At 50.5% G+C, this 21,389-nt stretch overlaps 1 protein-coding gene across 3 annotated transcripts in view; it reads right to left on the reverse strand.

The window, feature by feature from the left end:
* Positions 1–21,389, reverse strand: part of SH3GL1 (SH3 domain containing GRB2 like 1, endophilin A2) — a 35,593-nt gene that overhangs the window by 1,873 nt on the left and 12,331 nt on the right. The window contains exons 2-9 of one of the 3 annotated variants that reach the window (XM_016197848.2): positions 3,907–3,975; positions 3,496–3,568; positions 2,399–2,542; positions 1,748–1,881; positions 1,409–1,567; positions 997–1,100; positions 270–394; positions 6–62 (exon numbers count right to left, since the gene is read on the reverse strand). In XM_016197848.2, coding sequence (XP_016053334.1) covers positions 6–62; positions 270–394; positions 997–1,100; positions 1,409–1,567; positions 1,748–1,881; positions 2,399–2,542; positions 3,496–3,568; positions 3,907–3,975 — 865 coding nt within the window. Of the gene's footprint in view, positions 1–5; positions 63–269; positions 395–996; positions 1,101–1,408; positions 1,568–1,747; positions 1,882–2,398; positions 2,543–3,495; positions 3,569–3,906; positions 4,214–21,389 lie in introns of those variants that run through there. The other 2 variants (XM_016197846.2, XM_016197847.2) reach the window with 2 other exon arrangements.

The raw sequence follows: 21,389 nt of genomic DNA on the forward strand, positions 1-21,389 counted from the left end.
CTCACGCATGCTCCTGCTGGGGGTCCGAATGGGCTTGTCGGAGGATCGGAAAGATGACGAAGCTGCTTGCAAACAAAACACAGAGGTGGGCTGAGAGTGCTGGGTGGGGCCTGGGTCCCATCTCTGGGGGCCCCTTTTGCAGAGCGTGAGTGGGTGGGCGGAGAGGTACCTGGCCCTACTATTTAGATGGGGCAGCGGGGCTGGGACTACCTCAGAAGGGGGCCTGTCTCTGAGGTCCTGGGAGAGCATGGCCCCCTCCCAAACCTTACCTGTGATCTTGGGGGCTGGGGTGCAGGGGAAGCCCCCATTGGACTGCTCAGGCTCTCCGAGGTCAAAGGGCTCCCGGGGCTTGGGCTTATATTCCCGCTTGGGGCGCGAAGAGGCTTCCCGCATCCTGCAAGTGAAGGGGTAGGTGTGGGCAGCCACAGAGCCTGTGTCATGAGCCAGGGTGTCAAGGCCACAGAACAGCACCCCCTCCCCAGCTGTTTATGCTGCTGCCACATAGGCAGTGGGGCCCTGGGAAGGCTGTGAGGTAGACACAACACACAAGGGAATCCTGGGGGACTCGAACAGACTCGAGCAATTTTCAGGTTGACAATCGGCTGGGTCCTGCTGAAGCCCCCTTGGCCCCACTGGGGAAACACTGCCAATCAAGGAGACTGGCAGTGGAGAAGGGTTCCTGGGGTCATCCCTGGTTAAGCTGCCTCCTGTCCACCTCAGGCTGTCTCCCATACCCAGGCCACTCCAAAACTCTCCTTCAGGGGTCAGGACAAGCCTGAGGAGGACCTGCTCCCTTGTGGAACCCCCATTCTCACCCTCACAGTCAAAATTATGAAAAGCCAGCTGCCAGGCCCTGGACATGGCTGGGTTGTCAGGGGAAAGTGTGTAGGGAATCTCAGCGGCCAGCCCAGGAATCCACAACAGGGACTCCAGGTTTCCAGGGACCCCACAGCCTGTAGGTCTTTCCTGGCCAGCAGAGAGTGGGAAGGGGCTTACCTTCGCTTAAGCTTGTTGGCCAGCTCGTCCAGGATCTGCACAGCCTGCCGGTGGTATTCCAGCTGGGCGTCCACCAGGGCAGAGAGCTGGCTCACCTGCTCAATCTGCAAGCAACCAGCCAGGGCTGAAGAGGGAGCTGCCCTCTAACCCCATCTCTAGGCCACTTCCTGCAAGGAGCCTTCCCAGACTGATCCAGGCACTGGGGCCCAGCTGACCTTTGAGCTGCAGCTGGAGAAGGGTGAAGGGCCCAGAGACCCAAAGCCTCAAGGTGCCAATTGCTGCCCACCTCTGGTCTTTGTTCCCCCTTCATTTTCTTCACCTTCTCAACTGGCACGGAACCCTTAGAAGCTGACACCCCCACAAGGCTCATTTTAGGGGCTTCCCAAGGGTGGACCTGGGCCCATGGACGTACGTCAGTCTCCAGGAGGTTGTGCATGCTGGTCTCGGCCACCTCCTTGGACTCTTCAAACTTCTCTAGGGCCTGGCGCAGCTCTTCATCGGGGATCTTACCCTGCCGCTTCTTCTTATAGTCGAAGTCAAGGCGGCGGCCCTCCAGCTTCTTCAGGTGGTGCTGGGGACAGGGATGAGGTTCACACTGCAGGGCACCTCAATGACCTGCAGCCCTTCTCACTGCAAGTATGCAGGAAGGTGGGCCAAGCTGAGGCCCAGGATGGGAAGAGGCTCACTGTCTGAGTGAGGGATCCCTGAGGGCTATACTGGGGGGTGGGAGGGGCAGGCCATCAAGGTGTACCTGGATCTCCTTCAGGTCTTTGTCGCACAGGTTCTGGAGGGGATCGATGAAGTTCTGCTTCACCTCTATATCCAGGGAGTCCTTCACCTCAGCCAGGCACTTCATGGACTCCCCTGCATCCAGCAGGGCGTCACCTAGGGGAGGGGAGGGGAGGGGAAAGGAAGAAGCAATCACAGGATGCCTTGGCCTGTGGGGCAAGACACCCCCAACTTGTAATTTGACCCCATGGCCCAGGACCCGGACCAGAATTCAGAGCAACAGACCATAAAATCTGGACCTGAGCCAGTCGCCTGGGGCTGGTAATAACAGGTATCAAACAATCTGCCCTTCCACTCTTAGATGGGACCAGATTTGCCCTGAATGAGCCATGGTGTGAGGGGGAGGCCCTTCCTCAGCCTTAACACTGCATGCAGTGCTGGGATTCTCCCTCACCCCTGGGGTGTATGTGTGTACAGAGGTGCTCTCTCAGGAGCTTCAGTTGCCCTCATCCAGGGACCAGCGAGCCCTAGAGAAGATTCTGGAGCTATGGGAGGGAAGTGCCCTCCTGCTCACCAGTATGGAGAAGCTCTGGCCTTCCCTCCCTCAACCTGGCCGTCTGCCCATGCAACCCTGCTGAGGCCTGAGGCCTGAGGCTTTCGTGGTGGCCCTCACCAAAGTTGGACTCGCCACCCAGCTCCTTCCCATGACGAATCATGCACTCGCCCAGCAGGCCCTCCGACTGCGGGTAGCCAGGATTCTTCACCTGCCCACGGATCTTGGATACTGTGTTGAGCATCGTCAGCTTGGCCCGTGAGGCTGGAACAGAATGGGCCAAGGAGGTATGTGGGTGGTCTCTCCAGGAACCACCAGGCCTGTGCTTGGTCAGTGCTTGGCCAGTGCTGCTAGCTGCCTCCCTCTGCCCTGGGTGCTCCCCCTCTCCCCCAAGGCCCACGTATTTATCTCTAAAGTACTCCCTTGGTTCAAGGCACCTTGGTTGCCATGCCTGTTGCTGACCAGGACATGAGGAGAACCCCAAAGCAGACTTGCCCTCCTCTGTTCTTCTTGGCCACAAACGATCATGGGCAGTGGGGAGGGGAGGTGATTGGCTCCTCAGGAGCCCCCAGGGCCTCCTCATCCAGGAGCATGGCTCTGACTGAGACCCTCCCCTCAATGGCTTGGTGGAACAGCACCCTAGAGAAGTGGTGGTGGTGGGCAGGTACAAGCGTCTCAGACATGGATATCCACCTGAGTTGGGGGAGGAGCTGTGCTTATACCTCTGCCCACTTAGATCTGTCCCTGGAATAGGCCTTGAATGGAGACACCTGGGTGTGCTACCTGTCTCACATCCACTGCCTCCCGCTATGCAAACTAGCATTTGGATTTTCCTTGAGGGAACATCCCCACTTACCTCTCATCCTAGGAGACCCCACTTCATGCTCTAAAGGCGGGCATGTGGCTGGGACCTGACAAACTAGGGTAAGCACCCATTTCAAATTAGTCCAATGAATTGGCTGGGGGTAAGGGGAAAATGCTCTTTTCTGCTGGGACTATTAACTGCAAAGGTGATTTGAGGCTGGAATTGACACAAGGAATGAAAACTGCTAGATGAAGCAGAAAAAAAATGCATGGCCCCAAGGACATCCTTTAGATCCCTGGATCCAGCCATGCCTAAAACCCACCTACCCCATGACATTTCAGTTTTGTGATCCCTTACATTCCTCCTTTATGCTGTGGTAACTGGAAGAACTTGCAGCTAGCTGGTGCCCTACCTGGGTTGGGCTGCAGGTATTCGATGGTTCTGGCCAGCACTTCCACCACAGCCTTGCTGGTAACATCCACCTTCTGTAAAAAGAGGCAGCATGTGTGGTTTCAAAATCACCGGGGTACCCAAGGCCAAACCAGGGGCCCCTGGATAGCCCTTGCCCTGCTCCCCAGTCCCTGCCTGCCTTAGAACCCACATAAGAACCATCCTCTGCTGTGAGGGCTGCCTGGCCTCCCTGTTGTTCATTATACTGTGTCCCCATTGTTGCCTGCCCAGGGCTGAGGGATGCCTGATACCTATCTAACCCATCCTGATAAGCCTCATCCCCCTACCTACCCCAGATGTTGAAGCTGGGCCTTATGAGAGACTCAGTAAATGGTGCCAGACATTAGACAGGGCACATCACTCTTCCCATTACCTTCTCCATTTCTTTGAAGTCATCGTCAAGCTTGGTCCCTTCAGCCCCTCCGACCTTCTCACTGACCAGCTGGGGAACAGAAGGAGATAAAAGAGTAAGTCTCAGAAGAGGAGGCCTAGGATGCATTCCGGCCATGCCACATCCACTGCTGGTGGGAGGTCGAGGGGTCAAGACATGCATGACTTCCCAGGGATGCTAAACACAGAAGCCAATGGCAAGATGGGTGGTTGACCACCCGGGCTCCAAATCTACATAATCCTTCAATGAGGGTGGGGGCATCTTCTCGTGGTATGAATCTCAGGAACCACTAGGTATGGCACAACCCTCAAAATGCACCCTCTGGAGGGCTCTTGAAAGGTGAGCAGGTCTGGGGTGAAGAGGAGATCCCATGGCTGAGTGGACAGTAAAGTGCCATGTTTGAAAAAAGCTGAGAGGGAAGAGACTTGCCCTGCTAGGGCCAAATGTTATGGTGCCTGGAAGGTATTTCTCATGCACATGTGTGTGCATGCACACACATCTGAACAGCAGCCTGACATGTTTAATTATATGCAACCCAAAACAGCAGAGTGTGACATGTTTACTCAGATACTCATCCTGGCTGGTGTGGTTCAGTGGTTAGAGCATCAGCCTACACATTGAAGGGTCTTGGGTTCAATTCCCAATCAAGGGCATGTACCTGGGCTACAGGTTTGATCCCTGGCCATGCTTGGCGCATGCAAGAGGCAACCAACCAATGTCTCTCTCTCTCTCACATCAATGTTTCTTGCCCCCACTCTCCTTCCATTCTCATGAAAAATCAATGAAAAAATATCCTCGGATGAAGATTAGAAAAAAAAACAGACACTCATGCATGCATGGCACATACACAGACACACTCCATTTCCTGATGGCTGGCAGCAGCTTCCGCCCACACATGAAAACCCCTCCTGGGGCTCCTGAGGACATCCAGCAGCTGCCAGCCTGCAGGAGCAGCCAGATCACTGGCATGCAAGGACAGGTCTGCGACCTTCTACCTGTGTAGTCATGGATAATTGGCTTCACTGGGACTCAGTTTTTCCCTTTGTAAAACGGGCTGACAAGTATGCACTCACAGGGCCATAACCTGGCATCTGTGGCCGGCTGATGGGTGTGTGCTCAGGAGCGTGCCTGGGCTACAATAAGCACTGGGTACCCACACTGCTCACAACTCCGACCACTATTACTTTCCTCAAGTGTCTTGTCCCTCCATGGGGACTGAGCAGAACTCCAGGGCAGGCCTAGCCTGTCTGTATTTAGCTGCCCACCCCCCACCCCCACACACTTGGAGTCAAAAGGAAAGTCAGTGGTTCTCAACTTGGCTGTACCCAGGGAGTCTACGAGGAAACTGGGCAGGTGAAAGAGGAGAGCACTGCAGTTGGGAGGGGGCAAGAAGGAAGTGGGGCTGACCCAGAGACTGTCACCACTTGGACCTGCTGGGCTATGCTTTGCAGTGCACACTATCCTTTAGGGCACCTCACAGAAGAGGCAAGGGCTATCCTTCAGCTTCTGCCAATGACTTCAAAAGGAAAAGACCCTGTCTGTCCTAGGTGTTTTGGAGGCATTCCACTTTATTTCATGGGACAGTTTCACTTCTTTTGATTATGGGAAAATAGGGCGTTCTCAAATTCGGTGGTTGCCAGAGAGGGAAGTGAGTTAGCTGCCTGACGCGAGACACTCTTCTGGTGTATTGGGAGGGGAGCTGAAGCACTGGTGCTTAAAACCACACCTTCCGGACTGAGGGCACCAGGGCCAGACAGCCTGCTCAGTGCAGGGCACTGAAGAGAGCAGCTCACCACCTCTCCTGGGAATCTGGGACTTACCTTTCCCAAGCCCTCTGAACAGCTCCTCTGGTCCCCCACTCAGGGTCAGATTTACATGGCCATCCTTGCACTCAGGTATCTGGGAGGCCTTGGAGGAACTACTAGGCTCCTACCAATATCCCCACCCCATCTGAGAGCTCTGAGCTCAAGTCCCTAGGTGGCAGTTGATTGTCCCCCATGTCCCTGCTCTCCAAGGCTCAGTCTTAGAACCAGCACAAATGGATGAGATAACAAGAGGTCAAAAGGAAAAGTGGGAAAACCAAAGAAGCCACACGCCAACCCAGCAACAGCAACAAAGAACGGGTACAGTGCCGAGTGTGGGGCTGTTACCTCCTCTCCAGCAGGGATGTGACCTTTGGTGGTATGTGGCAAGTAAGGCCTCCTGGGCTCCACCTGGCTAAGTCAGAGCCTGAGTCACCAGTAGTGAGCCCCACAATGGTTGCCATTGTAAAATCCATGCCATCGCCAACACAGGGCCCACCCTAAGCCAGAACATCCTCCCAGACCGTGCCCCAGTTCAGGTGCCAGCCTGGGCCCTGTGGAACCTACCTTCTACAAAGGCACTGGGAGGCTGGGACGGCCCAAGGCTGAGAAGTCACTGTGGGAGAGGCTGCCACTCAAGTCGGACATGGCAGTGACCTCTTGCCCACTGGACTATTCTTGGGTCTTTGCAAGACTGGCTCCTAATCTCTCAGATTCCAGTCCCAGCCAGCCCTGACTCTGCTCTCCTCTGCCCCACCTGCCCGATGCTGGCTGCATGCCACATTTCACTTTCCACCTGGAACTATCTGTTCATTTTTCTGTCTAGCACCTAATGTAAGCCCGGGAGGAGAGGTCATACCTGCCTGGTTGGTGGTTGTATTTCTCCTGTGCTGGCACAGTGTGGGCCTCAGGCAAGCACTGTGACTGTGCTCCACAAAGGGCCTAGAGCGGGGTCTACCAGGTGATACCCAGTGCTACTCTGTTACACCCTGAGCATTCGCCTACCTGTGCCTGTCTCTTTTTAAATGGCTTTATCTTTATTAAATGACCTAATTACATGACATGAGCACACACCTTGATGAGTTTCAGTGACGGCACCTCCAGAATGGTAGGAAGTTCCCTCAGGCTGTCCACAGTCAACCCTGCTCCCACAGGAAACCTCTGCCTTGCTGTCTCTCTCTCTAGAGGTACCTTTCCTGGAAATTGCCAGATGGACTCACATCATATGTTAGTATTTTTAACTTCTGGGAAGAGCATACCCTGCTCCCAACCCAGGCTGCAGACCCTTCCAGGGCAGGATGGTGTCCACAGTTCCATGTTCTCCTAAGTTCAAACTGTGTTTAGACTATACAGGTGGTTACTGCCAGTGAGAGAGTAAAAGACACCCCCAGTCCTGTTCACATTCCCAAATGCCTGACCCACTCAGGCTGCTCTCCCAGGAACCCCCAGGCCTTATTCCACCTGGACTCTGAATGGTCATATTTACAACAACAAGCCCACAAGTGACTTCGAAGGACAGACCTATTCAGGCCTATTTCAGGCTCTTGCACTGTCTGACAATGAAGCCTGTGAACCAGGCACCTGGGAAGTGAGCAGGCCTGGATCAGAGGTGGGGACTCACCCCACAGCACCTATGTGATTCCTGTTCTCATACTGGCTCATGGGCACTTACAATAAAAATCAATTGGAGAAGGGGGCTATTCTTTCAAAGACTGGTGTGCTTCAGTGTTCTAGGTCTTTGTCTGTCTTTGGAGAGGAGCAAGGACATAGACACGCAGGAGAGAAAGAGAGAATATGCAGAACAGTCCACAAAAGGGACTGAGAAGATGCTGCACGCTAAGACCCGTCAGGGCAGCCATTGGAGGAGTGAAGCAGTAAACAAAGGCAGGAGAAGCTTTTACCCAGGAGTGCTGGATGACGGCTGCCCCTCACTGGACAGGCACATCTGTGGTGGCCACTACCAAGTGGCAGCTAGAGGAGCAATTTGAATCCTGCCAAGTGGACGATGGCGGCAACTGCATGCCTCATAATTGAGTCATCTCAGCAGGAAAACCTGATCAATACAACCCGGAAATAAAGTGGCCAATATGTTGGCTCTGTGACCTGGGCAGACAGTTCACTTTGATGAATTAAGAGTTTAAGAAAAAAAATAAGAGGAGAGGGAGGAGGGAGCTGGCATGGAGGAGGGGGAAGGAAGATTGCTCAGGGCCTTGCTGTCCAGAATGGGTGTTCCACGTTTCCTGCTCAGTGTCCTCACGCCTCATTCAGACATCATGCTCTGGGTGGCCATATGTATTACTTCATGACCAGGTAACACCCGGGCCTCCTGTTCTCTCCTGACCTGGGCCAGAGTCTAAGGGCAGGCTTCCCCTCCTGCCTGTGCCTGGCTGTCCTCTCCCTGCCTGTGAGTGCACAAGAGTGACACTTTCCACCCTGGGCTATGGAGCAGCCCCTTCACCAGCCAGAAACAATATGCATGGAGACAGTGGCCCGGAACTGAGACAGCCCTGAGGGTCCAGCCCAGCCACCTTCCTGTGGCCCTGAAAGAGCCAACATCAGGTGTGGGCCAGTGACTGGCTCTCCTTCCGGAGGCAATGGGACTTGGCCCTCAGGTGTGAGCACTTCTGGCTCCAATTAGTGACTGCTCTCAAGAGTAGGGGAGAGGGTCAGCAGTCCAGTGCTAGCCAACAACCATGTAACGTGATGAACCGTGTCTGGAGCGGGAGAGGGGTATGGAAGGCCTGAGAGAGTGTCTTGGCCTTGAGGAGCATCCCTCTGGTGAGGGAGACAAGAACGTCAGAACAAAACATGACAAGAGCTGCAAGGAGATGTAAACAGGCCAACATGGCAGAGGGATGTGCTAATGGCTGGATGGGCCATACAGACCAGTGCTATCCACACTGGACCTCAAATGAAAGGCAGGGTCCCAAAAGGCAGAGCCTGGCCAGGCTGGCAGAGGGTATTCTGGGTGAGATGCAAGTTCAGGGGCACAAAGGCCGCCATTTCTGGTCCACCACATAATCATGATCCTGTACGATGATGTTGAGTGCCACATTCACTCAACGACGATGCAAGGACCAACACAACCATTTTAAAGATGAGGAAACTGAGGGATGAGAGATGAAAGAATTTAAAGGCTGTGCAGCTGTAAATGGAGGAGCTGGGAGCTGCACCCAGACCTGCCAGACTGGACAGTCCATCATGTGCCCCGCCCTGAACTGGAAAACTGGTCAATGATGGAATGGGGTGAAGCCTGGGGACTGCACAGGGCCTGGCCGGAAGTATGTGGGGCGTCTAAGGGCCGCACCCCCATGTGCAGAGTGCTGGACTTGGGAGGCCCCAAGAGGCCACTGTGATGATCCTGGGCAGGGCTAAGAAATTCCTGAGTTGTGATGCCGACTAAGGGATGGGAAGGGAGGGAGGGAGGACTTGTTCGCCTCTAAATCCAACTGTGACTCCCCTCCCTTCTGGCCTCCTAACATCTGAAGAGATGTGTGCCAAGTAACTCTGAGCAACCTCTCTGGTTTCCATTACAGTCTCTTGTCTCGTGACTCAGAGAGTCCACGACATGGGCAGGGCCCCAACTGGTCTATTGCCAGGCTGACACATGATGCCACTGGCCTTCTCAGTCTCCTTTATCTGCTTGCACTCCTGGACCCCCAACTTGGAAACACTGGCTGAGACACAAGATGGTGTGCTCTTTGGCTAACCAGACTCCTACTGCAAAGCTGAGCCGAGCATGCTTCTTGGGGAGGTAATATGCACAGTGCACTGGCTGCCCTGAAGTCTCCTGTTCTCGATGTGTCTGTCTGTCCCTGCCTGGAAAACTTCAGTGGCTCCTGGTGTCGCCAAGACACTCAGAATGATTTCCAAAGCTGAGGCCCTTGTGAATGGTTCAATTATGAAATGCTTGCTAATGGGGGCAGCAATCTGATTCCAGGAAGCTTGGAGCTCCCACGTCACTCCTGAAAGTGAAGGCCATGAGGCATGGGGCTGGGCTGCCTGGAAGAGGTGCCACACAAGTAGAGGTCACAAAAACACCATCTGTGCCCAAATGAACCTTCATACCCCAACTGGGAGGAATCAAAAGGTAGAAATCAACCCCTGAACTCAAGGAGATGGGTGAGCAGGAAGACCAAGGCTCTGGCAGCCAGGGAGAGACCTCATCCAGCACAGTTCTTAGTAAATACTTGTGAGGTGACTGACATAGAAAGCCACCACCCCTTTAATCCCATGGAGGGAGGTGTTCTGACAAGTCAGAACTTACTTCGGCATCCTGGGAACTCTGAATTTTCCTGAGATTTGCTGGTAACTTTCATGCCTCAGGGCACACATTTCCTCTCCACCCAGCGATCAAAGCTAAATATATATTTAAAAACAGCTTTGTGAGCAGGAGTGGTGTAAATGATCAACCAAGAAAAAACTTCTAAAGTTACTTTTCACTTGGAAACCCCAAATTGGGCACCGAGACCACCAGATCAGGTCCCAAGGGGCAGACATGGGCCCATGTGTCTACACCTCCATGCGTAGAGTGTCACTGGTTTGGTAGGAACCTACTTCTGGCAAAAGGAAAGTGGCTTTAGAAACCAAGGCATTTTCTTAGCAGAAGGGGCGGTTGCTCAGGCCTGGGGGTGGTGGCTGAGATACCAGCTCAGAAGCAGAACCCTCAAGTCCCCCAGGCTGCAGGGGTAAGTCAGCTGCAGGGTCTCCCAGCCAGAGGAGGGAGCTGGGGGGGCTGGCTGTTGCTGTGGAGAGGAGCCTGGCACAGGGGCCTTGGTCAGACCTGGCTTCTCACAGTCTAGGAGTTTTCTGCCACCAGTAGTGCTCGCCATTTACATCACATGTCAGGGTGGCTCAAACTTCCCACCTTGCAGCACATACACATCTCAGGACTGCCTGGCTCCCGAGTCCTCCAGTTTGAGAATAAGACTCCAGGCTGGCACAGGATGATAAACACTTTGCTATCTGGAAGACAGTGAGCTGTCACGTGAAGCCTCGGTTTCACTGACTGGCACATGCTGTTAAAATGGGGGTGGAGGGCTTAAGCAAGAAAAATCCTTTCAAAGTCTTCTGTCTGGCTTAATTCAAAAGTCTGAGCTGGACACATCACGGGCACTGGCAGCAAAGCAGGAACTGGGCATTGGAAAGAACTGACTTCAGGGGAAGTGGCGACAGCAGATGGAAGACAATCACAAAGTGACTGTCAAGGAGTGGTGAGCCAGACGACAAAGCTCTTCGAGATATTACCAGGGTGCAGCCAATTCCTTGTCTTAAAGCCCTAGCCGCCTTTTGCAGGTCCCAGTACCCGTAGCCACAGGTTCCTCCAGGGCGGACACAGAAAGAGCTGCTCCTTCAGCTCCAGGTTGAAAAGAAGAATTTTTCTTTGCTGACAGCAAAGTCACCAGACCTCCACAAGTGCCTGGTCCACTCCTCATGCTGCTGTCATACTGCATTTCTGCTGAGGCCTCAGACAGTGCCACTGGCTTTAAACACCCTGGAATTCTTTATGAGAGCTCCTGGGGGAGCCCCTCCACACAACTGAACCAGGCCTGCCCCACCCTGGCTTGGACTTGTATCATTTTACTCTCCGGGACCTGTGAGCAGTCTCCTCACTGTCTCGCCTCCCAGACCTTGCCCCAGCCTCCTGCCCAGAACCCTCCGTGCATTGGGGCCTGCCGCCCTCTCTGGTCTTTGTGCCGCAGCCCCCAGATTGCTCTGCTTCTTACCCTGCCCATCAGTTCTGCTCCGGCCTAATCCCTGCTTTGTGAGTTCGGAGGCCTTGGCTTGGGCCCGACATCCCATTAGAGCTCCCCACACCTTTCAGAGCATCTCGAGTTCTAACTCTGCATGCCATGCATCCCACGTTTGTCCCCAGTAGCCGATAGCAAGCTCCTGAGGCACCTCATGTGTTGCTCTGCTGTCACTCAGCACATGGCCCAGCACCGTGCATGGGTGGCCCATCAGTCTGACAGACTGGCTGGCCCACCGCTCTACACTCAAATCATCCTGAAGGGCCAACTCTTGCTGCCCCTCTGCCCCCCACAAAGGGTGAGCTTTTAGACAAGGTCAGAGAGGATTGTAGGCTTTGCCCAAGCCCCTTCCTTTCTGGGCTGCCCTTTCCTCATCTTCCAAAGGAGTGGTTAATAAGACACAGGTGCAGAAGCATAGGTGGACCTGAGGCTGAAGGAGATCTATGACTATGGGGCCACAGGGGAGGAGTTGGGGCTGGGTACACACAGGTGGTTGTAAGGTACCTTGGTTTCAGCCCTCTCTGAAGGAAGTGCCTCCCACAGGTGACTCAGTAGTCCTTAGAGACGGGTGACAAGGAACCCACACCCTGCCTGGCCTGACCTCCATGTGGAAATGGTCCGAGGAGAGGGCAGGGTGAGTGAATTTTGGTCCACATGGGGCCGAGGAGTTTTCCCTCGAAGCCAGTCTGGCCAATCTGACCAGAGGCCAGGCCCTGAGCACCTTCCTGATGCACTGTGGTGGGTGGTGGCCTAGGGTCAGAGCACCAGGCCTCCTAGTCCTGGCTCCTCCAAGGAACCTCCTAATTTCCTCATCTGTGAACAAGAGCATTGGCCTAGGTTCAAACCCAATAATTGCCAGTCCTAGAATTTCCATTAAGACACCACCAAGTTTCCCCAAAAGGAAGCAGAAGCACTTAACAAAAACTGCTCCCCACTGTCACTCATGGTTAACCAGTTCCCTGGCTAAATTTTGGCATCTGGGGAGGAAGTGGTCCCCACTGGGTACTGGGAGGGCTCCACATTCTGTAAGGTAAAAAAAGCCAGCTTCTAATCGAAGGCCTGCAATGGGAGGCAGGCCCGCTGGAGCTGAGAAGGAGTCATAGAATTTGTATTTTTAAATATTCCTACACGACATGGCAGATACTACATAGCTGCTTGGACCTGCTGCCTTGCTAGGCCTTTTGTCATCCTTGAAAACCCCAAGAGGAAGGGACAGAGCCAGCTGGGACCTCCAGTGCCCACTGGGTCCAGCCTCTGGGCAAGTGTCTCCACCTTATAAATGGGACAACTAAGATCCCAGGAAGTGGCGTGCCTTGCCCAAGGCCAGGCAGTGTAGCTCCAGGGGCTGCCCTGAACCTCTCCAATCTGTTTCCTCATTTTCAGAGACTGGCCAGGTCTGTCAGGGGGCTGGCAGGACAAGTGAGATGATAATAATGAGCAGGAGGCTGTGGGAGACCGATGGCCAGGGCTCAGGATTGGGTCCCATCAGTTCAGGAGAGTGTTCCAGTGAGTATAAGGCCATGTCCCAGGCCCCTGGCTGTGCTGAGGGATTTTACCTCCGACTGAGATGACAGCAATCACTTGAGGCTCATCTCCTAGGAACAAGTTGCATCTGAACCTCTTGCCAGAATTAAAAGGCCTAGATATACATCAGCATTTTAACTTCTCATCTTGGGGACAAGGCAGGAGGGCTGCATGGCACATAACTGGGAAAATCAATTTTAGATGGAAACTTATAAAAAGAAACACCCAACCCACAAACAAATGAGGCAATACCCCCTTTCCTCCCAGGACCTGCCTGGCAGGGCAGCGCCAGCTCCATACCACTAATAGCGAGCTGGGTTCACTGTGGGGAGCTGCTGGCTGCTAGTCTATTGCCTGGCTGGCAGAGTATTGTTCTGCTATGCTCATGCACAGAAATGATAAGGTAATTTTGCAAACTAATCTATTATCAATGGCAAAACTGATGCAAAAGCAGCTTTTTAGGAAAGGACAGGAAATAGGGCTTGGCAATCCTGTGAGGCACAGACCTGCCCAGCCTCCAGAATGCACCAGAACAGCCTCTGCATTAAACATTGTGACCACAGTCTACTGCACAAGAGGCTGTAGATATCCAGCATAATTTTTAGTGAGGGGTGAAGGGTTCCCCATCAATGGCAAGCTAAGGCGAGCAACTGACCAACCTAAAAGCCCAGAGCCCCTGCCTCCTGGAACACAGATGTCACCTCTCTATCTCTAAAACCCCTTCCATTTTCAAAGAAGCTACCGATTCCGCCCTCCTGATTCTCTATCGCCCACCTCCTAATCCAGGCAAGGGTGACCTGGGTGCTAGCTGCCTCTCCCATCACACTATGGCAGCTCCTCTCTCAAACCGCTGCCCCCTTTGGACCTCACCTTGGACCAGGCTTGCCCAGGCCATTTTGTGTTCCATAAAGATACTCACCTCATACCCAACTCTTTACACCCTCCTTTCCCACTGGACTATGAGCTCAAAGTAAGCATCTGGTCACTGCCATACTTGTAATCAGAATGGTATCTAAGACTCAGGAAGCGCTTAGCTAATACAACCTCATGGGGGTCTGATCACATCCTACCACTCCAGTGACTGACCTCTGGGAGGGCAGTGGACTAGGGAGATGGCTGGATGAAAGCCCACCTCCCATCCCCAACTTTCCTTTATGGGAAGTTCAAGTTAGGCTGGCTCTCTGGTTAGAGGCTGCCAATTCAGTTCCTTGCTCTCAGCCCAATATCTGCCCATAGCAGGCTCCTACACTGCAGAGAGCAAAGGTTCAGGAATATTTGCAAAGATAAAAAATCTGAGCAAGCCAGGCCGAAGCTGGCTCAACTCCAGGGGATCCCATTTCCGGAATAGGGTGGTTTGTTATTAATAGGAACCTCCGTGAAAGCAAAGGGTCTGTGGTTTGGGAGGACAGGACACGGAAAAGGAAGGCTGATAGGCAAACAGGCTTTGAAGGCCAAACTGATATGGCCCAAAAACACACATTGGGCTGGAGCAAGGAGGTATGTGGGGGGAACACACTTAGGTCCCCTGTGGATCGCTGGGGGACAGAGAGTGGCCTTGGGTCTCTTTCACCAGACAGCCGGGGCAGAAGTTCTGAGTGGGTGCTAAAGAATGTGTTTTCACCTGGCTCCACTGCTCACCTGCCACACCAAGATGGTGACAACAGACTCAGGTAACAGGTGACTCATGGCCATGGTGGCTCACAGTCACCAAGACCAGTTTCTTCAGGTGTGGCTACCAGCAGCACCTGGGCAGCTGTCACAATCCTGAGACAACTCTTGGCACTGCAGACTGCCCCTACCATGGGTTAGTGATGGGCACTGTGAGTCAGGGTCATGTATTATGTGCCAGTATCCTGTCACTCTGCACATCCACTTTTATCTGCAACCCATTTGTCCAGGGATACTTGCCCTTCTAAACTGCAAAGTTAGTATTGGAAACCTGGAGCTGAAATCTCAGAATCACTGTCCAACCTCAGCACACAGATGAAGAAAACAATGGGGCCGAGGAGGAGGGAGCTGCTACGGCCAGGTGGGCAGTTCCAGGTGGTCACCAGGGCAAACCATCCCTGTCCCACAGCTGCTGTCCACCCTGCAGCAAACAGAGTGGGTGGGCCTTTCCTTTCTAAGGATGCTCATTCAGACCTTGCACACACATGCTCACTAACACCACCTCTCATGCCCCAGTGATGGGTGAGCACCCAAACTTCAAGGTGCCCAGGACCCACCTCAGCCACAGACAGAGAAGAGCAGTTCTCAGGGGCCCTTTCTCCTCCCCCGAGGCTCAAATTCATTCTAGCAACTCTACTGGGGGGCAGCCTCGCCTCCCCACCCCAAACACTAACTTGCAGTCATTAGCAGTGCTGGCTACGGTGATTGAATTAGTAGAGCAGCACGGGCCTGATGTCCAGCAGGTGTTCAGGCAATGGCTATTTGTTGATATAAATAAGTACCTGTGTGCAGACCCCACCCTCCACAAGATCATTCCCAGGTGTGTTAGTAACAAGCCAAAACAAGGGTGCCCGAGGTCCTGAGGCAATGGAAGGGATGATAGAGGAAATGGAGGGACTTGGACTGCAGAATGGGGACTGGATCTGGCTCTGTCCACCAAACTGACTTTATGCAAGAAATGTAGATTCCTCAGCCTGTCAGCTTCCTCTGCTACAAAACGGGATAATGACAATGATGCACTGTGGGACTTGGGTGTGAACATGTTTTAAGAACCACAAACTGTCCTACAAATACAAGCCTGCCCAAGGCTGTGTGATGCCCTCAGGAGGAAGAAATGAGGTGAGGAAGACCTTGGGCAGGCAGCTTGAGGCGCGGTCCAGGACATGGGCAATATTCAGAAACAGGGTCTGCTGAGTGGCCTGGATAATGGGGTAGTAAGAATGCTGGGGTTTCTGGAGTGAAAGGTTTGGTGTGGACTCTTAAGAAAAGGAAACATAACATCTTGGGTGGCCCTCCTATGACGGATCCGTACTTCTGCACACACATCACCTCCACTCACCAGGACATGTGTCAATAGTGGGCTGATTGCTCAATCTTCCATTGTACCAAAAGGCCTCAGAGATCAGTAACAGCATCTAACCCAGACTCCAGAAGGCTCATGGTACCAAGTACATTTGTTGAGGAGCAACCATGATACACAATGGTTAAACTCTATTTGGGGGAAAGGGAGGAAATGAAGTGCCAGGAGATAAAATAACTTGGTTTGAAGGAATATGGGTAGGAAATTCCCCCATACTCCATCAAGAGCAGCACCTGGTGCAAAAATGCCACCATGTCTGAACTGGGCACAACAGTCTCTAGGCCACCCCTCCTCTTCCAAACAACCTGGTCTACTGGCCATCCCTGATCATCCTAGGTGGCTTTCTGGCCTTTGTCCTCACTAACATGATTCCTGCCTGCCCCCGGGACACCCTGCCCTTTCCTTCCAGATGGTGTGCATCACTTCCATGAAGCCATGCTTACATTCTGGGTATGAGGGATCCCCACACTGTAAGTCAGAAGGTCCTGTTGTATTTGCCAAAATGGCTATACAGTGCTGACCAAAGGTACCCCTCAGCAGAGATGGTTTTTCATCTTTTATTTTTCCTTTTTGCAGGAGAAAAGCTGCCCTGCCCTCCTCTTCAGGTCTTGCTTCTCTGTTGTCACAGTGTGATACATGTCTGGTGTGGCCACTTCCTGAGCCAGGAGCCATAAGAATATTCAAATCTATCTCCACTCAAGGATGATGTTTTAGCAGCAAGGGCCTCCTCCCGGCGCCCAGCATTTGTGGCAGCTCCTGCTCCCATGGACAAAATGACCCCTTAGAAAGACAGTGTCTGGGCTCCTGGAAGAGGGATGAAAACACAACAGGGCAGGCCAGTGACCCAGAGGCCCCAGCACCAGTGCCTGCCAGGAAACCCTGCATCCCATCCGCCTTCCCTTTCTCCTTTCTACTTCTAAATTCAAAGCCGACGTCCCAGTCACCTTCCTGTGAATCATCCCTGGTTTCTCCCTACAGGGCACTTGTCATAGGACCCTGTATCACACTGGTACTGGACCTATTTCAATCACTAGCCACTGTGTATGTTTGGGATACTCTCCTGCCCTAATCTGAACATTTGGGGCCAAAGTCAGATGACCAGATCTCCCCTTTTGAGCAGGTTGTTCTTATTCATTCAACAAGTATTTACTATTTAAATACACCAGGTATACAGAAGGAAAAAAAATAAATAACATAAGCACACAAAAAAATGGTAACATAAGGACCTCAGATAAGGAACCTACAGGGAGAAGCCACTTTCTTCTGTGGGGAGGGAACCAGGGAGGATTCATAAGATGACAACTCTGGACTTGGCTTTGAAGAATGGATTTAAATTGGATACGGGAAGGAGAAATGGACATGATGTGAGGAAAGACAGAGACAAGGGGACACAGGGGTCTACAACAACACAGAGGACAAAGGAGCTAAGGACTGCCTTAGAAATAGTAACTGCATTTGTAACTGCAGATGGCTGCGGGGAGACTCGTTGTTAGCACAGTACCTGTTAAGTCAACTTGGCAAAGAGAACTGGTCCTACTTTCTTGCTGACTTCAGCCATTAAAATGGAGATAAAAGCCAATGAAGAAACACACACACACACACACACACACACACACACACACACACACACACCCCCACCCCCACCCCCAAGGTTGAGCTGAAAACCTTTAGCAGGACAAAGCACTAAAACAGTGTGGACCTGTATGAGTTTCCTATGGCTGTTGTAATAAATTACCATAAACTCAGTGACTTAAAACACAAGTTTCGTAGAAGATACAATAAATGTCCTTACTACCTAAAGCAAGCTACAGATTCAATGCAATCCCTATTAAACTACCAATGACATTCTTCCAGAATTAAAACTAATCCTAAAATTTATATGAAACCACAAGATCCCAAATAGCCAAAGAAATTTTGAGGAAAAAACAAAGTGGGAAATATCATGCTCGCCGATACCAAACTATACTATAAAGCTACAATAATCAAAACAGTATGGTACTGGCATAAAAACAGACACAGTGATGAATGGGATAGGATGGAGAGCCCAGAGATAAATCCTTACTTACACAATAAAGGTAAGGATATACAGGGTGGGGCAAAAGTAGGTTTACAATTGTGTGTATGGAAAATAATACAATTAATAAGTAATAATACAAGAATAAACTCTGTGCTTTGCAAACTCATAACTATAAACCTACTTTTGCCCACCTTGTATATAGGGTAAAGACAGGTTCTTCAATAAATGGTGTTGGGAAAACTGGGCAGACATATGCAAAAAAATAAACTCAAAATGAATTAGACTTCAATGTAAGACCTGAAACCATAAAACTCCTAGAAGAAAATATAGACAGTAAAATCTCTGACATTGTCCTTAGCAATATCTTTTGGATATGTCTTCTTAAGCAAGGGCAACAAAAGAAAAAATAAATAGTATTACATCAAACTTAAAAGTTTTTGTACAGGAAAGAACCATCAACAAAAAAAAAACCAAAACAACCTACTGAACAGGAGAAGACATTTGCAAATGATGCATCCGATAAAGGAGTTAATATGCAAAACATAAAAGAAACTCATCAACTTAACACCCAACAAACCCAAACAATCCGATTAAAAAATGGGCAAAGGATCTGAATAGACAAGTCTCCCAAGAGGACATAAAGACAATCAACACACATATGAAAACATGCTCAACATCACTAAGCATCAGGGAAATAAAATTAAAACCACAATGAGACACCACCTCACACCTCTCACAATGTCTATCATCAATAAATCAACAAATAACGAGTATTGACAAAGATGTACAGAAAACAAAACCCTCATGCATTGTTGGTAGGATTGTAAACTGGTACAGCCACTATGGAAAACAGTATGGAGGTTCCTCAGAAAATTAAAAATAGAACTGCCATACAATTCAGCACTTCCACTTTGGGTATTTATATGAAGAAAACAAAAACAGTAATTCAAAAAGATATATGCACCCCTATGTTCAATTACTAGTAATAGCCAAGATATGGAAGCAACCTAGATGTCCATCCGTAAATAATTGCATAAAGAAGATGTGGTCCATATATATAATGGATATTACTAAGCCATAAAAAAGATTGAAATCTTGTGATTTGAGACAACACGGATGGACCCAGAGGGTACTGTACTAAGTGAAATAAGTCAGACAAAGAGAGAGAGATACCACATGATTTCACTTAAATGTGGAATGTAAAAAAAACACACACGAATAAACAAAACAAAGCAGAAACAGACCAGTAAATATAGAGAATAAGCTGATGGTTGCCAAAAAGGAGGGGAGGTGGGAGAAGAGAATCATCTTTCAAAATAAAAAAATAAGCCCTGGCCAGTGTGGCTCAGTGATTAGAGCGTCAGTCCACACACTGAAGGGTTCCAGGTTCGATTCCCAGCCAAGGGCATGGACCTGGGTTGTGGGTTCTCTCCCCACCCCTAGTTGGGTCATGTGTGGGAGGCAACTAATTGACATGTCTCTCCCATCAATGTTTCTCCACTCCCCTCCTTCCACTCTCTCTGAAAAGCAATGGAAAAATATCCTCGGGTAAGGATTAACAAAACATAAAAATAAATAAAAATTAAATTAAAACACAGCAGAAAACATTAAACAACATGATGTTAAAATAACAAAAGTCTTAAAGAGGTCAGAGGTCCAACATGGATCTCACCAGCTAAGACCAGGATATTGTCAGAGCTACATTAATTTCCGGGGATTCTAGGGATTTCCATGCCTTTTCTGGCTTCTAGAGGCCACATGCATTCCTTGGCTTATGGCCCTTTTCTCTGTCTTCAAAGCCAGCAAAGGCTTTGTGCTGCCTTCCTTCTGGTTCTCTTTTCTATATTCACATCTCCCTCTGACCATAGCAGGAAAAGGTTTGAACTTCTAAGTGTCCTTATGATTAGATTCAGAATGCCTGCTCCATATGCAGGTCCATACTCTTAATCCCATCAGCAAAGTCCCTTGTGCTAGATAAGGTAACATATTCACAGGTTCCACAGATTAGGAGAGGGACATCTTGAGGGTGGGGGGGTATTCTACCTGCCACAGGAACTATAGTGACTCTCATTATCCATAGTGGTTCTGTTCTATAAAGTCACCACAAACACTAAATTAGCAAATACAAAACCACTGCTCCTGGAGAAAATACTGTGTTAGGTTACATAATCTTGTGTAAGTGTATTTCCATTTAAAGACACTTCATTTAATATTCATTGTTGCTTCATTAACATTGAACTCAGCCAATAGCACTGTAACTTATGTCTGAATAAAGCTTCTCTAATACATGTTATCTTCTTTGTAAGGAACAGCACAGACTTCTTGCACTTAGGAACCCTGGATAGCACTTCAGCTCTACCCTTGGGATCAATTTAAACAGTGAAAACACCCACAAAAAGCACAAAAATACCAAAAATGCAGCACTAAGTGAACAGTGAAAAGGGCACCAGTTTACAGTAGAAGAGCTGAAACAAGGCAGAGCATGTCAGGAAACTCAAAATTTTTTTGCTGTTCTGCACATATCTGTGAAAGTGCCACCAGTATTGATTTGAGCGTTACAAATAAATTTCAGCAAGTAGGTGAAACTGAAAATACAGAATCTAAAAAACAACAAGGATGAACGGTATATCCAAGCTTAAGAAGATGCCAGCTGCTGTCTGTGAGCTTAGTCTCACTGAAAAGATCAAAACAGAAGACATGGGTTCCTGAGGAATTGACAGGCTAGTGAAGAAACTAATACTACAAGAGGACAAAGGGGAGAAACAGGGTTCTGGATGCTAGCAGCAGCTGTGGGCTTCCTTGGGTTGATCCATGGTCCATGTTCCCTTTGGACAACACTGAGCTAACACCGAGCACCGGCCCCATACATGCCACTTCCCGGCCAAGGCCTCTGGGCATGTGCAGCCCAGTGGAGTACAGTTGAAATATCATCCTTTTATGAGGGCTCAAACACATGACCCCTACCAGCTTTGAGTCCATGCAAATTGAATAGGGTGGCTTTTTCCAGGCTGGTACCACTGAAAACCTATATGGCTACATTAAACAAGATATGACTCAAGAGAAACTCTAGGACATGTGCCCAAAGGGACATCTACAAGAATGCTCACTGCCACACTGTTTGAAAGAGTAAAAACTTGGAAACACCCTAAATGCTCACTGGCAGGGAGATGGATAAAAGCACTGTGGAATAGTTGTACCAAGGGAGCTATATAGCTGTGGAAATAAACTAGAGTCACAGGCCATCAGTGTGAATGAAACACAAATAATATTGAAAAAAGAAAGCAGGTTGAAACAATAAACAACCATGTGATACCACTTACATGAGGTGTAAACTTGCAAAATAC

This window comes from Miniopterus natalensis, chromosome 4 (assembly GCF_054644295.1).
Source record: "Miniopterus natalensis isolate mMinNat1 chromosome 4, mMinNat1.hap1, whole genome shotgun sequence".
Taxonomy (NCBI): Eukaryota; Metazoa; Chordata; class Mammalia; order Chiroptera; family Miniopteridae; genus Miniopterus; species Miniopterus natalensis.